This window comes from Melopsittacus undulatus, chromosome 6 (assembly GCF_012275295.1).
Source record: "Melopsittacus undulatus isolate bMelUnd1 chromosome 6, bMelUnd1.mat.Z, whole genome shotgun sequence".
Taxonomy (NCBI): Eukaryota; Metazoa; Chordata; class Aves; order Psittaciformes; family Psittaculidae; genus Melopsittacus; species Melopsittacus undulatus.
Genome location: NC_047532.1, coordinates 10876441 through 10892015, shown reverse-complemented (window position 1 = coordinate 10892015; position 15575 = coordinate 10876441). Strand labels below are relative to the sequence as shown.

Genomic DNA, 15575 nt, shown 5'->3' with positions numbered 1-15575 from the left:
CATTGTATTTTAATCTTCCCATTACTGAAGGCACTCTGGTCTCTCATTTCTCCATGTCTGTACATTGCCTCCCCTCTTCCCTTGCACTACAGGACAAGCTTGTGCTCCATCTCTTTGAGAAAGCTTCCGATTTGCCATGAACTCTTCTTTTCCTTGATCCCTATTTAAAAAGGTGCAGAGCCCTTCATTCAGCTGCTTCTCTTCTACAAACACAACTGTGGAAGGGTTGGCTTTTCCTTCCGTCAGATGTCGGTTTATTTACAAAGAAATAGATAGGTCTGAATTTCAATGAGAGCCTATTTACATCTGGTACAGTAGAGGAATTGTTTGGGATCTCTTCATCCTTAGGCAAAGATAACATTGGAGTCTTTGCCAAGAAACAGTCAGCTTTGAAATACTATTTTCTTTTGACTGTAAGTAGGATTCAACCTCAGTGGATGTTCACTCTACCGGGCTGATAAGAGAATGATGCTGTCGCTGCGGCTTCCCCTGATCAGGTCCTCCCAGTCCCCCTGTGTCCATCTGCATCCTCCTTAGGAGCTCATTTCATCATAGCAGCTCCCTGCCCATGCACAAGGATGTGTCCTGGCCATGGCTGATCCAGAGCTGAGAACAGCATTGAACCAGAATCCCAGACTGGTTTGGGTTGGAAGGGACCTAAAAGCTTCAGTTCCAACCCCTGCCACAGGCAGGGACACCTTCCACTGGAGCAGCTTGCTCCAAGCCCCTGTGTCCAACCTGGCCTTGAGCCACTGGAGCTGCTCTCAGGTCTCCCCTTCAGGAGCCTTCTCTTGTCCAGGCTGCCCCAGCCCAGCTCTCTCAGCCTGGCTCCAGAGCAGAGCTGCTCCAGCCCTCGCAGCAGCTCCATGGCCTCCTCTGGCCTCGCTCCAACAGCTCCACCTCCCTCCTCTCAGTGTTACCTCATTGCTGGTTCCTTCTCTTCACTTGGTCCTCCATGTTCCAAAGAAAACCTTTAGAGAGAGTTTTGCAGGTACTGCCTATTTTCCTTTCCTTGTCATGGCCTACCTACTTTGGCAAACAGGTATTAAACATTAGAATGACTCAGGGCTTGGGAACCATTTTCATTTCCAGACGTCCACAATCCCAAGCCCAGACTTTGGGCTCCCTACCCCTCACAGCCTCTCTGTGTATCACAGATCTTGCAGTCACTGCTGTGGCAGCACTTAACCAGCCTCATGGTGTTCCAGCTTTCCTATGGAAAGTAAACATTCCCTGGGGAGCTTGGCAAAAAGAGTCAGGATTTTACAAAATGCACCCAAATCGCTCAGTGGTTTCAGATTAAGCCTTAAGTATTCAAAGGCATATCAATACAAGGATCATCTATAGCAAGCATCCCTCCCCTAGGCATCCAGAGCTGAAAATAACTATGGAAGGCCAAAACAGGGGATGAGGGGGCTGCAGCATCCACTCCAGCACCCTGTGTTTGGCACTACATGTGGTTAGCTTCTTGGAGATCCTTGTGCAGGCAGAACATGCCCTGCCAGGGTGGGCTGGACAAGGAGGAGGCCATGGAGCACAAGAGAGGCTACAGAACATGCTGGTGGGTACAGCCATGCTGCTGATGGACCTTTTGGGTCTGGGGACTTCTTGAGGCTCCAGCAAGCCTGACTGATGAATCCAGACTAAAGCTGTCACCTTGGCAAGTGTTTCCAGGCAGGGAAATGAGGTGTTGTAGGGAAACCCTTCCTGCTGTCCCAGGGAGAGTTTGACTCTTGGGCAAGCTGCGTCTTAAGAAACATGAACAAACCCAAATGTGGGCAAGCCCAGGTGGATCGAGGCCTTCTGCTCATGGCCCCAGTTCTTTAGAGACTTCCAGATCCTCTTTAGACTTGATGTGAATTTGATACACACGGTGAAAGGGGAAGAATTACAGCTTTCACATCCATGCACCATTTACCTTTCTATTTTCCTTGATTATCTGGGGGATATTCAGTAAATCAAGCTCCCCCGATGGGGCTCAGGGTTCTCATTCGATTTGGGGGGTCCCATTAGTAGCGAGGCCGTAAATTACAGCGACTTTGTTTGAACATTTGTGTAGACACAGTACATTAGCTCCTTTTGTTTGCTTTTCCATTGAGGGAGCGTGCGTTCTTCTTGGAGAGTTTGTGTTGCTTCAACGTCTCGTTTATAAATAACACAGGGTGTGAAATTCAGAGATCACGGAATGCAGCCTGGAAAAGAAACCACCCTGGGTAAGGTTGGGCCATCAAGGCAAAAATCTGACCCAAGATGCTTCACTTAGAGTGGATTTTTGTATTAAGCTCAGTGTGTTCAGGGAATATCTGAGCATTCTACATAAGGTAACTCTCTAACAACCTTTTCCTGGCTCATCCAGCTATCTTTGCTTATTTGAAAGATTGATAGATCAGAGGGTCAAGGGACGTGTTTTATTGTAAGTTTCTGTTCCGAATTTCCTGACATTTTTGGTTCTGAAAAAAATAATAGACCTTTCAAAGGCACAGAAAGGGCTAATAAGAACCAGATCCTAAAGTGATGCTATGTCAAAATGTCAAAAATAACAGCTTTTCTTTGACTCTACAGCATTAATCTTAAGGCACATACCTTTCCATACACCCTTCCTTTAATAGCTTGAGGTTTTGTACGTGGCTCTTTACTGCAGAGCAGCTTCTAAAGTGACAACAAAATCCCTTGATGGTTTTCAGTAGTTGAGTTTATGGCTGGATGTGGACGTTTGTTTGCCTATTCCAAATCACTTCTGGTTTTGCGTGATAAAGTTTAGAGGCTTCCTACTTGTGCTATAAAACTGGCTCCTGAGTAAAGAAAAGCTTCATTTCCCCTTGCCAGATTAGAGCATTGAAGCCATCCTGGAGACATCTGTCCTTAAACCTGGAAGTTGACTCGTAAATGGAGAGGCAGATGTGAACTCTCAAAGGCATATTAAGAATATATGTTGGTAGGGAGGGCAATGAGTTGTCCGGTTCCTATCCAAGGCAGTGGGATTTGGGTGCTGAGCCCCAGATAACATTTAGGAAGCCCAAAGGTATCTGCTTCTCTTCCCCTGTGGTCCAGGGCAATCTCTAAGCTTCTGATTATCTGAAAGCAGCAATTAATTCTGGGAATCTCAAATCCAGTGAATGTCATGTGGAGAACTGCAAAGCTGTAAAGCCTCAGGCAGTGCTCAGCCTGTTCCAGTTCACTAAGTTACCCTCAGGTGGAACTAAACCCTCTAGATAGTGTCTGGGAAGAGAAAACCCAACACACAGCTGCATGTATCCTGAATTGAGTCTTGCATATACACATCACTGAGGAAATTCATTTGAAACTGAGCTGGGCAGGCAAAGGCAGCAGAGTATTTCTTTTTCTCCCATGACAGTTGACACTGAATATCTCCTCGTGATTGTCTGGGCTTCTTTAACTCTGATATTCTTCATATGGGTTGCCAATTCATGGGTTGAGTGTGATATCCCTTTCCTCCCACTGTAATTCCTCTACTTTTATTCATTTAAAATAAGTGAAATTCCAGCTCGGAGTCTTCCTTTTGCCCCTTTTAATAACAAGGGTATGTTGATCAAACCCACGGATCAGAGCTGCCAGGAGTTGTCTTCCTTTGTGAGTTATGGGCAGATCAAGTAATCAATGGTTAATCCTTTTTCCAATGGAGAAGTATGTGCTCTGTCTATGGCCACACTTCAGGCAGAAATCCTGCTGGTTGCTTTTACAGCTTAAAACTCAAGTTGATTGAGCGTATGGAACATCCAGCAAGCCCCAAGAGCACCATCAGGCTGGGTGGGCTCTGTGTTGTTGCCTTTCTCCAAAGAGATTAATACCATATAGAAAATGAGGTAAATGTTGGGCTGATACATATGGGTGGGGAGCAGGTCCAAGGGTATCATAGGATCCTAGGATGGTTTGAATTGGAAGGGAGCTTAAAGCTCCTCCAGCTCCAACCCCTGCCACGGGCAGGGACACCTTCCACTGGAGCAGCTTGCTCCAAGCCCCTATGTCCAGCCTGGCCTTGAACACTGCCAGGGATGGGGCAGCCACAGCTTCTCTGGGCACCCTGTGCCAGCGCCTCAGCACCCTCACAGGGAACAGCTTCTGCCTAAGAGCTCATCTCAGTCTCCCCTGTTCTGGCAGGTTCAAGCCATTCCCCTTGGCCTGTCCCTACAGGCCCTTGTCCCAAGCCCCTCTCCAGGTTTCTTTCCTGCAGCCCCTTTAGGCACTGGAGCTGCTCTCAGGTCTCCCCTTCAGGAGCCTTCTCTTGTCCAGGCTGCCCCAGCCCAGCTCTCTCAGCCTGGCTCCAGAGCAGAGCTGCTCCAGCCCTCAGCATCTCCATGGCCTCCTCTGCACTCGTGTAGCATCAGACTGGACTAATCTGATTAATCCAAAGCTCTCAGTGAATGAAAATGCTTCTTTCCAGACTCATATATTAAATTGGACAGACTGTGTAAGCCCCTCTGATATATCCAGAGGGCTCTTTCACTTTAGACAAAGAATTAAGCTTAACTCTCCTGTCCAGCAGCTGGAAGCAGTGTCTTGACAGCTGCAGGTTTGCTTGAGAAAACTCTGGAGATGTTCCTTTCCAGAGAAGAGTGTTGTTGTATGTCTGTAATGGGATGGAACTTGCTACACTCTGTGACACGTGGATTAAAGCTGTTTTTAGGCTTGCAATGGTTTGAATGGAGACTTTGATTTTAGTTTTTCTTTGAATATTCTAAAAGATCAGAAGGGCATAAAGAGAAAGATGAATGAAACAACAATTTTTCTCGTAAAATAAGCATTTGAGGGTTTAATCCTGCATCCCCATCGTGCTTTAAACACCGAGTGAAATCAGAAACATGCAGCTCACACGGTTTTTGGGGCGGGGGGGAAAGGTCTCAAAACCCTCCTCGTAGCAAAGAGGGTGTTACTGCTCTGAGATGTGTCTTTGGTAATTTAAGATAGAGTAACCGCATGGTCACAGAGGAGATTAACATTCCTTGGCTGGAGAGGACGAGCTTTTATTTTGAAAGCCACCTGGGTTCCACTTAAAAGCAGTGGAATGAATCCTTCAGGATTTATGACGGCCGGGCAGGCTCCTATTTAACAATGTCAAACCGGAGCCGTGGAAATACACACACTTCCCTCCTTTGGAGGCACGCAACACACTACGTTTTGTCCTTGCACAGCTGTTGCTGTTCTGTAACATCAAACCGGCAGAAAGGCTGGCCATGAAGGATACCTAATATTTGGATTTTATATGCAGTGTCTCCAATTTATGCGCTTAGGATCACGAAGATGACTTATGATGTGTTGTGTTTGTATTGGCAACGGCTCAAACCCAGAACTATATTTCAGGCTTGGCTTTCCAGATATTATCTCAAGTCATTTAAAAGTTCATTATAGGGCACCCGCTAGTGCTGCTATAGTAAAGGGGCTGTCAGCATTTTTCCAGGGTTTATAACTCAGCCATTAGAAGGGAAAAAAACCCTCTGTGGGCTGAAACTTGGCATTCGGGGTCTAGGCCCAGCAGTAAATTGTTTTTACAAATTAAAAGAAAATCAGTTTGACTGTTATTAAATTAGAGGTGGGCTACATTTTATTTAGAACCTTTTTCAGGCTTTTCTCCCCTTTCTTCTCTAAATGAAAAGGTTTCCAAAGCGTTTTTATGGAGTGCTGCACTCAAATACGGACCGGCTTTTTTGGTCTCTTCTTGAAACCCTGAGATTTCACTTCAAATATAATAAGAGTGCTTCTCCCAGCATAGCACTTTTCACCTTCAAAGTGCTTTATGAGCATTATCTCATTAATGTACATAACAGCCTCCCCATGATGTAAGAGGGATTATTATCCTCACTTTATAGCTGGAGAGATTGAGCCAAAAGGTTTAAGGCTGTTTTTAAAAGGACTTAGTTGCTCAAATCCCGCGTGAGCTCTCATTGGCTTTTGGGTGTCTGCTTCCCCTTAGCTCTTCTAAAACTCACAACTGAAGTGATTCACCCCAAGACTGCTCCAAGCCAGGATTAAAACTCAGACTTTCCAATGGCCAGTGCCACCAGATCAGCTAATTCTCAGGGGCACAGCAATTACTTTGTGCATAAGAACCATGGTGTTTCTAAGGGATTATTCATTAAGTCAAAGGGAGGCATCTCTGGGTACCTGGGGAGCTCCATGATGGATGGAAGGCTGTGAAGTGCACTATGGTGACACATGATGTGCTCTAAGGCTATGGCCATACAACACAGAGTCTTTGGCATGTGTGCCAGCAGCAGGTCCATCCCATTTCATCAGTCCTGTTCACCTTCTGCTGAGAGCACAAAAGGAGAATTTACCATTGTTTTCCTTGGCCTTTGGTCCCAGAAGGAGATGTTAATGCTGATGGCAATGGGGTGACCTGGACGGAAACCTGGATACAAGCGGGAGCTATCTTATATGTTCTTTGCATAGTTGTTTTAAAAGGGAGAGGGTGGTGGCAGTAGCTTTAGAGATTTGATGGGGTTTGGTAGGTGAGAGTTAGACACAAGTGTTAAAAGTGAAAAGAGGCTTCTCTTTGGCCCCTCCACACCAGCCAAGATCAGCAGTGGATGGCTTCTGTGCATGCCAGGGAAAGAATGCTTGTCATTTTGTAGGCCTCAGTAACAGTGCAGGGTGCTTTGGAAGCATTGTGAGACATTCAGCTCATTTTCAACTATGAATGTGTGAGAAACATCCTCTCATGAAGCTTCCAACTGCTCAAAACCTGCCCTGCTTAAATCTCCTCTGGGGTGATCTGCTTGGTCTGATTTATGATTTGGATACAAAATGTATGGATTTGAGGACTCAGCTGAGCTGAATTTAACAGATGGACTTCGGTTTAGTGTTTCTGTAGTAGTTCATGGAGGAAGGTGGGGAACATGGAGAGGAGTCAGAATCGTAGAATCATTGAATCATAGAATCACAGAATGGTTTGGGTTGGAAGGGACCTTAAAAGCCATCTAGTTTCAACCCCTAAGAGGCTCCTGATGCCAAGAGGCTGTTTTTGTTTGTACCTTAGGGAAGTGTTACCATGGCTCTTGCATTGCAGCCAGACTTTTTGCCTGACTTACTGTTGCTACTGATACTTTAAATCCTTCTCCTGCCCTTGGAAACCTACCCTACATCTCTTCTCCTTTATTCACCTCTCCTGTATACTATAGGACCTTTAAAATACTGTCTTTACTGTGGTGTTTGTCGTTAAGATCATCACACGGTTGAGGCTGTTCTGTTTTCTGGCTGTGTTATACTGTAGATGTCTGAACCAGGCTTTGAAACGTTATCAGGAATTGAATAAATGACTGTGGTACAGAAATGTTACATTGGATAATTAAATGTGGTTATCCAGTTCCATGTTATTAGTGTGACTTTATTAAACCCAGATTGTGGAGAGAACCCAAGAACATGTGTGCTGACTTCGATTATGCTTCCCAGGGAGGATATTGAGGTAGCAACTCAGAAACAGTTCTAATCTTTCCATGAAGCTTCCAGAAAGGATTCTGGAGAGCTGCAAGGTCAGTCAGACACCCCTTGGCCCATCCAAGAGCCATTGGACTCTGTTGTATGCCCTCACCAAGGGCTGGATCTCTGCCATTTTCACTCCATACACAGATTTCCTATCTTATGAGGTCCATGGGAGCATAGGTAACACTTATATTTTGCCCAGTTTCTTACCTGTACATTAAATGGCCAATTGACCAGTGAAAAATATATGTGTAGGCAATGCGTTTGTGCTGTTTGTCTTTATGTTTCCTTAGGGCCATGCTTAGAACAGAGATGCCTTTTATAAAGTGCTGTGCAAGTGCTTGTGTGCTGAACAGATTAAATACAAAGGAAGGAGATATCAATATACACGAAACATAATGCAGGGAGTATCTAGTAAAGCCAGGATTAAAGTAAATAATAAAGGGAAGTGGATTACTTAGGCAAGTAGTTGGCTAAGCTGGTTTCCTACATGCTGCAGGGTTTTTTCATGCTTTTAGGCAGGGTTATTGCTGGGGTTAACAGGAGATGTACCTGAGAACGGTGGAGCATGAGCAGCACAGCACAAGTTTACTTACCAGCGGGCTTTCCTTGACCTCCCAGTTGGCTCTGGGAGCACAGGAGCAGAGAACAGCCTCTGGATGTCTCATTCTTTGGCCACCCTGCTGAGACAGGCAGCAGATCATAATGGGGTTTGGCCACTAATGACCACCTTCGATTTGAACCTGTGACATGGAGATGAAAGTCCACGTATTCCGTTCCTTGTCCCAAATCCATCTCACTTGCTGCCTTTGAAGGATTTAATTAAACACTGAATACAGTTAACTAGAAATAGTCCTTGCCCTGAACGATGCAGAATGAAACAGCACTTGACAGGAGAAGGCAATGCTTACAGACGGATTATAAGAGATTAATTTTGCCAAGTTTTGATTTCACATTCTCTATCTTAACAAAAGAATTCTTGATCTTCTGCTGGCACCTATCATGAGACCTATTTTAGATTGAAGATAAACTTAGCAAGGGAAATACTGAGTGAGAATAAAGTCTCTGTCTCCTAGATATGATCCTTATTCCTCATCTCTGCTGTTAGTGCTTACAGATTCATTGACACTGTACTGTCTACACTGCTCTGTGAACTGATTAGAAATGCCTTTGAGATCTTCACTTCCGAATGATTCTCTTCATATATTCCTATATTTTATGGGTCCTAACATGAGCAGAGGCAGATCTGCATAGGCAGAAGGATCAAAATCAGCAGCCAGATTTCTGATACCTGTTGTTCATATTTATTGGTTAGCAAAACTGAAAAATAGAAGGAGAAGTAGTGTTACCTCCTTTTTCTCTGTTGAATGAAGCCAAATAGGATGAAGGCACTGAGGTGCTGGCACAGGCCCCATCCTTGGCAGTGTTCAAGGCCAGGTTGGACACAGGGGCTTGGAGCAAGCTGCTCTAGTTTAAGGTGTCCCTGCCTGTGGCAGGGGTTGGAGCTGGATGAGCTTTAAGCTCTCTTCCATCCCAAACCAGTCTGGAATTCTATGATATATGGAAAAAATAGAATCCATTGGTTTATAAAGGAAAAAAGTTTTCAAGAAACACAGTAGTGCTATAGTCCAGGGAAATTCCAAAATTTGTTCCTTTTATTACCATACAAAACTGTGTGGGACCTATTGCCTGCCCTGAAGCATCAATTAACCACTATTATTGCTTTCTGCTTAACCTGATGATAGCCACTTCCTTTGTTTCCTTCCAAAGACAAGCAGGAGCTTTCTTTAACATGGCATTTCCTGAGCTGGAGTTCTTTACTCACCTTTATTTTGCCCTTTTATTCACAGACTACTTCTTGACCCTTGATGAACCGATGAACAACATCACCACCACGCTGGGGCAGACTGCAGAGCTGCACTGTAAGGTCTCTGGCAACCCTCCTCCAACGGTGCGTTGGCTGAAGAACGATGCTCCGGTTGTCCAAGAGCCCCGGAGGATCTCCTTCCGTGCCACAAGCTATGGATCTCGCCTGCGGATAAGGAACCTTGACACTACAGATACCGGCTACTTCCAGTGTGTTGCAACCAATGGCAGAAAGACTGTTTCCACGACTGGTGTGCTTTTTGTAAAATTTGGTAAGTTTTGTCTTTTTAAGCTGTTCAAACTTAGTAAAACAGCTCTGTAGAAAGGTAGGTTTGTCCACTGGGAATGGGTGCACTGGTTCAGTAGCATCAGCTGGTCTGATTCAGCCTGTTTCTGGGAGCATCTCTGGGATGGCACGTTATCCTCCCTGTCTGCTCTTAGCTGAGCTGCAATGCCTCAGTTGCTTGCTATAATGGTAGCTTTTACTATATAAAAGCCTACTGGAAGCAGGACTGAAAGACAGGGATCCCTAAACATCAACGTTCATTCCTGTGCTACGTGGGTGCATTCAGACTAGAGGAGAAGAAATACTTCATGCTCAGGTGACCTCCTTTGTCTCTAGTGAGAAATTTCAAATTGCAGTTTAGACTGGTTAATGATATATATATATATATATGCAGATATATAGTTAATGATATATCTATATATAGATATAGATGATAAATATATATATATAGATATAGATATAGATGATAAATATAGATATGTGCACACACCCCCCTGTCAGGTAAAATAAGCACTTTTTCTTCAAAGTCTATAAGGAGATAATTGTCTTCAAAGCTGATCTTACAACTGAGAAAATTCCAAACAAGAAACAGACTTTATGTGTCTTCTCCACCTCCACATTCAGAAGGAAGCAATTCACTGAGATATTTGCCCAGAGTCCTAGTTAATCCTTTCAGGACCTGGACAAATAACACACAAGGAATGATGTGTGTGATGAATTTCAGAGTCTTTTCTCATAAATCTGTCACATTTTCTAAATTATAATAAGAAATCAATCATTAGATGTTCTCATAAAGCAGTTGTCTTTTAGCTAATATCTGAAATTGAAGAGATTTTTTGCATGAAAGGGTTATATTTTACAGATGCTTAATATTATACAGATGCTTCTGTGGAAAAGAGTGGGTATTTTTCTTTTTTTTATGATTGGAGCAACACTGAATCTCACAATTTGCTTTCTAGAGCAAATACTCATTAGTATGGACTCACCTGAAATCTGCTTCAGCTGACTCCTGTGTGGTGAACATGCACTGCAGCCCCCCCAGCCCTTCCAGCAGTTGCCAGAATCCAAGCACCAAGGGCAGTCATGACAAATCACTAAACAGATGGACAGAAAGGAGACTGAGCTGAGCTCTTAGGCAGAAGCTCTTCCCTGGGAGGGTGCTGAGGCACTGGCACAGGGTGCCCAGAGAAGCTGTGGCTGCCCCATCCCTGGCAGTGTTCAAGGCCAGGTTGGACACAGGGGCTTGGAGCAAGCTGCTGCAGTGGAAGGGGTCCCTGCCCGTAGCAGGGGTTGGAGCTGGATGGTCTTTAAGGTCCCTTCCAACACAAACCAGTCTGATTGACTCTGTGATTAACCCCCTCTGCCAAAGCCTGCTGAGGTCAGAGCAAATTCAATCAGTGCATTTGAATCAGGCTTGGGATTAATTTCCTGATAAATAATGAAGACTGATTGGGGAAATGGTGCTGTTTTCTCCTTACATGCTTTTGTACAAGCCTCCTGTGGATTGCTGTAACCTTTTCAGTGATGGACTGTTGAAAGCAGGGTGCCTCACCTGTCTATTGTCCTGTCTATGCTGCTTTGCAGACAGTCACTGTTACAGGATAAGGTCTTGTCTTTGGCGCTAACAAACTGCGACTTGTCTGTTAAACTACATAAACCACATCCAACATGACAGACTGTTCCTTTTATCTTTTAAAAGGTTTTCAAAAGCTTCCTGCTTGCTCCCTCACCATAACTCATCACACTGTTTTTCTTCTGTCACTTTTCCAGGTCCCCCGCCAACAGCAAGTCCAGGATCATCGTAAGTTGTTTCATGTCTGTTATGTCGATTCATTAATCTTGCATTTCAGCAGTCAGGAGTTCATTTGTCATTTTGTGTGATGGGAGCACTTTTACATTCCGCTCTAAGTCAGATAGGATGGTAATTTATTATAACTGAATTATCTGTCTCGCAGATCCATTTTCATGTTATCATGTCAACTCCTATTTCTTAACCTAGACTTCTTAATTTCCACTATTATTACCTTTAGATCCCCTGGTGCCTTCAGTCTTTGAATTGATTTCAGTGTACCTAACAAGTATCAGTAGGAACTGATCTTCATACATGTCATGGCCCAGTGTGGAAGATATTTATCACTATAAGTAGATTTTACTACCTAGGGGCTTCTTACTGATTTGAAGGGGACTGATGGTTGTAAACTGTATATGTATCTATCTGTACCTGTATCAGTAAACTGTCCTAAAGCTGAATTTTAAGTGTCCTGGAGCATGGGTTTGGTTCCTCCTGTTGGATCCATGCTGCTGGGTGTGAGCACTTGCCATGTGGTTGTATTTTGGCAGTGGAGGTTCTGTCTTCAGTAGCTTTTGAGAAGATAGGTTTATCTTCCCCTCTAGTTTCAAGATACATGATCAAATTTGCTCACCTTATGTAGTCTCTTATCGTTTCAAGTGTGATCTTCAACACTTCTGATGGTTGAATTGATTTTTGCGATGGTGCATCCAGCTTATTTATGTCTTAAATGTATGGAACAATACTGAAAGCTTGTCTCTCCTGCTGAGGGAAACTGCCCTCTTAGAAGCACAGTGCCAAGTAAAACCTAAAATGGAACTATTAATACAGTTAACAAAAAGTGCAAAAGCTTGGAGATGTGCAGGTTCCTGACTGCCCCTATAGAAGATCATTCACAAAGTATTGCAGAGCATATGAAGTAGGGAAGCATCTGACCACAAAAGGACATGCTAGGATGCCCTCTAATGGAACATCATAAAATGTGTTTGTCTTCCTTTTTGAAGGTACCTGATGTGAAGTGACTGAGTTTGTTTTGAGAGGGGAGCTCTTTCCATGGACTTCAGCTCAATTTTGTGATTGGGGTGCTCTGGGGAGGAAAGCTTCATGGTGCTGAGGGACATGGGGGCTGTTGTGCTCTATAGGAGTTTGGAGACTTAATGAGGAGAGGTGTATTTAGTGTCTACTTCCACCTAGTTTGGGGTTCTATAAGTTGCAAGGTTAAGTAACACATCCTTGGTGATCAGAAACTCACAAGAGAGCAGTGTGAGCACAGACAACAGAGAACTGTGTTGGAATTTCCCTGCCAAGGCCACTCAGGATTGCCTCACTTGTTTAAAACAAAATGGGTTTGGGAACCTTCTTCCCATTTTTCTTTCTGGCAGGGTTTGAGAGGTTTTTGCCCCCCTGCAAAAGGAAAACCACAGTTAACTGGATAAAAGCTTCACCAGTTGTGGAGCAATAGCAACAGATGGTCCCTCTGCTTCAGTGAGTGTTGCGTTGAGCTCTAAGGTGATGTCTACACAGCATCATTCAGACCATGAGGAAGGAACAAACCAGTATCACAAGTGCTAGTTCAGATGTATTGCACTCTGCTTAAGCTAAGCACCCTTCTTCTAGCTTACCATGGCCATATCTTATTCTGAGTGTAAACCCCATATATCCAGGGAATAGTCACGGTTTTCTGTATGCACCGTATCAGACATTAAGTTGGCTTTAAGGTAATTTCATCCAAGGTTTGCATTTTGTTTTCAGCATTGAGGTATGTGTGTGCAAACATGAAGAATGTGGAAAGTTGAAAAGAAAGTGAGACATCCTCTTTCATACTTGACTTTATAATTGTGCCTTATGATTTTATAGCCATAAAAGACATTTGATCACACTTCATTACCCTGGGAGGTTGTGGGCTCTGCCTAGTGAGAGGTCACATTATGTTAAACATTGGAGAGAAACATCCAGGGAAACGTGCAGAGCGATCCCTGTTTCACTGAATGGAGAACATTTACATTCCTGTAGAAAACCAGATTTAATCTATGAAATAAGAGAATCAGGAAGGGGCTTGTGACAAAGAAATTATCAACTTGGAACTCATGCTAAATGAGAGTAAAACAAAGGTCAGTTTATGTCATCTTAAATCTGCATTACACAGGTGTCACAAAAGAGCATTTGAAGGACTGTAGTCTAGAAACAGCAGTGGTGCATTTATCCCAGAGAAGCTGTGGCTGCCCCATCCCTGGCAGTGTTCAAGGCCAGGTTGGACACAGGGGCTTGGAGCAAGCTGCTCCAGTGGAAGGGGTCCCTGCCCATGGCAGGGGTTGGAGCTGGATGAGCTTTAAGGTCCCTTCCAACACAAACCCGTCTGGGGTTCTATGTTTCTGTACTCCCCAGCAAACAAAACTGCCTGACAAACAGATTTATTTAAGTTATGCTAGAGATTAAAACAATTTTTTGGTATTTTGATTGCAAATTGCTTCAAATACAGAGAGCACTTGAAGCCTGCTCCCTATGAGACCCTTCAACTACATCAGCCCCCAGACTGTTATGTTGTTTCATAGTCTTGGTGCCATTGTAGGACTCCTCATTGCTATTAGATGAGCTAGGTAGTCATGAGAAATACCTGCTTTTGTTTATGAAAGCCAGCTCTATGTGTGCCAGTGTCAGTTTTCAAGTTCCAGGGTAATAGATGCACCCCATGGTCGACCTCTCTTGCCAGCATTTAAGACTCATGGGAGCCCTATAGGGAAACATTTTCTTCAGGAATGGTCTTGGAAGCTGGGTCATAAAATACCTTCCTGCCGTGTGTTCAAAATTAAGGCATTGCTCCTGGTGCTTTGGCCAAAGTTGCTGTGGATCCATGGGTTCAGCTCGTTTTGGTTCCACAAAATCAGTTTTTGATGGGAATCTGTGTCTCTCTTACTTCACTGTGCTGACTGACACTGGTGTTGCTCTGAGCAAATGGAAGAGAAGGCTGTGTGGAGACCTCAGAGCAGCCTTCCAGTATCTGAAGGGGGCCTATAGGGATGCTGGTGAGGGACTCTTCATTAGGGACTGTAGTGATAGGACAAGGGGTAATGGGTTGAAACTTAAACAGCAGAGGTTTAGATTGGATATAAGGAAGAAATTCTTTCCTGTGAGGGTGCTGAGGCACTGGAATGGGTTGCCCAGGGAGGTTGTGAATGCTCCATCCCTGGCAGTGTTCAAGGCCAGGTTGGACAGAGCCTTGGGTGAGCTGGTTTAGTGTGAGGTTTCCCTGCCCATGGCAGGGGGGTTGGAGCTGGAGGTGAAATCTTAAGGTCCTCTCCAACCCAAACCATTCTATGATTCTATGACACTCACCATGCATCATTACAGGGACATCACATAGTATTTTACAGTGTTTAAATGAATGCTAAAAGTGGAAGAAGCACTTTGAAGGATGTTGTGTAAATGAAAGGTCACACTTGGATAATGTTTTTGCCTTATCAGCATGAATTTCTTCCCCGATGTAAGGCAATCTCAGTGGCAAGCAGCAGCCTTGTGCAGTGGGCGTGCTTTTCCCATGTTGTCTGTATCAATCTCCCATGAGTGGAAGGTTCTGTTCCTTTCAGGGTTGTATTTGAGGATCATGTGTTTAAAAAACTCCATATGCTCAGCACTTTTCCGTTGCATAATTTATAGGCGCCGAGTTCTGCCCTGATGTGATGGCAGGAAAATAGATGGGCCAACTGTAGCTGAAAGAGTGAAAAGGTTAACTGGATGACTTCTGTAAAAGCAGACAGGCAGTGCTGGCTAACATAAGAACTCACGTGTGTTGTATCCTTATTCTCTCTGCTTTCTTTAAGCAGTGCTAGAATTAGCTAGAGCCAAAAGCCTGATTTGCCAATCAGTGTGATGCGAAGAAAAGAAACTCCAGCAGAAACACACCACCACGGTGCATAAGGAGACCAAGAACCCACAGGTACTGCTGCAGTGTCAGGAACAGGCTGACCTCAACGTCCTTCCTTTCACTCTCCTCTGTTTGGCAAAGGTCAGCTTTAAAGTCCTTATCTGCCAGGCCCTGGAGTTACATTCCATTACGGTGCTCTGGTGCTCTGCCTCCCTGACAGAGCTTGAAGAAGCTTCTTTGGTTTCAAAGAACCCCCCAACACGCTCCTGCTTTATAAATAAATCATTGTTTTATCTGTTGGGTTGCCAGAAGGTGCTTCAGATACAGCCCCAGCT

At 44.3% G+C, this 15575-nt stretch overlaps 1 protein-coding gene across 4 annotated transcripts in view; it reads left to right on the top strand.

The window, feature by feature from the left end:
• The window catches only part of ROR1 (receptor tyrosine kinase like orphan receptor 1), a 180945-nt gene that overhangs the window by 124314 nt on the left and 41056 nt on the right, over positions 1-15575 (top strand). For all 4 annotated transcript variants that reach the window (XM_034064180.1, XM_034064179.1, XM_031050823.2 and 1 more), the window contains exons 3-4: positions 9288-9575; positions 11360-11390. In XM_034064180.1, coding sequence (XP_033920071.1) covers positions 9288-9575; positions 11360-11390 — 319 coding nt within the window. The remainder of the gene's footprint in view (positions 1-9287; positions 9576-11359; positions 11391-15575) is intronic.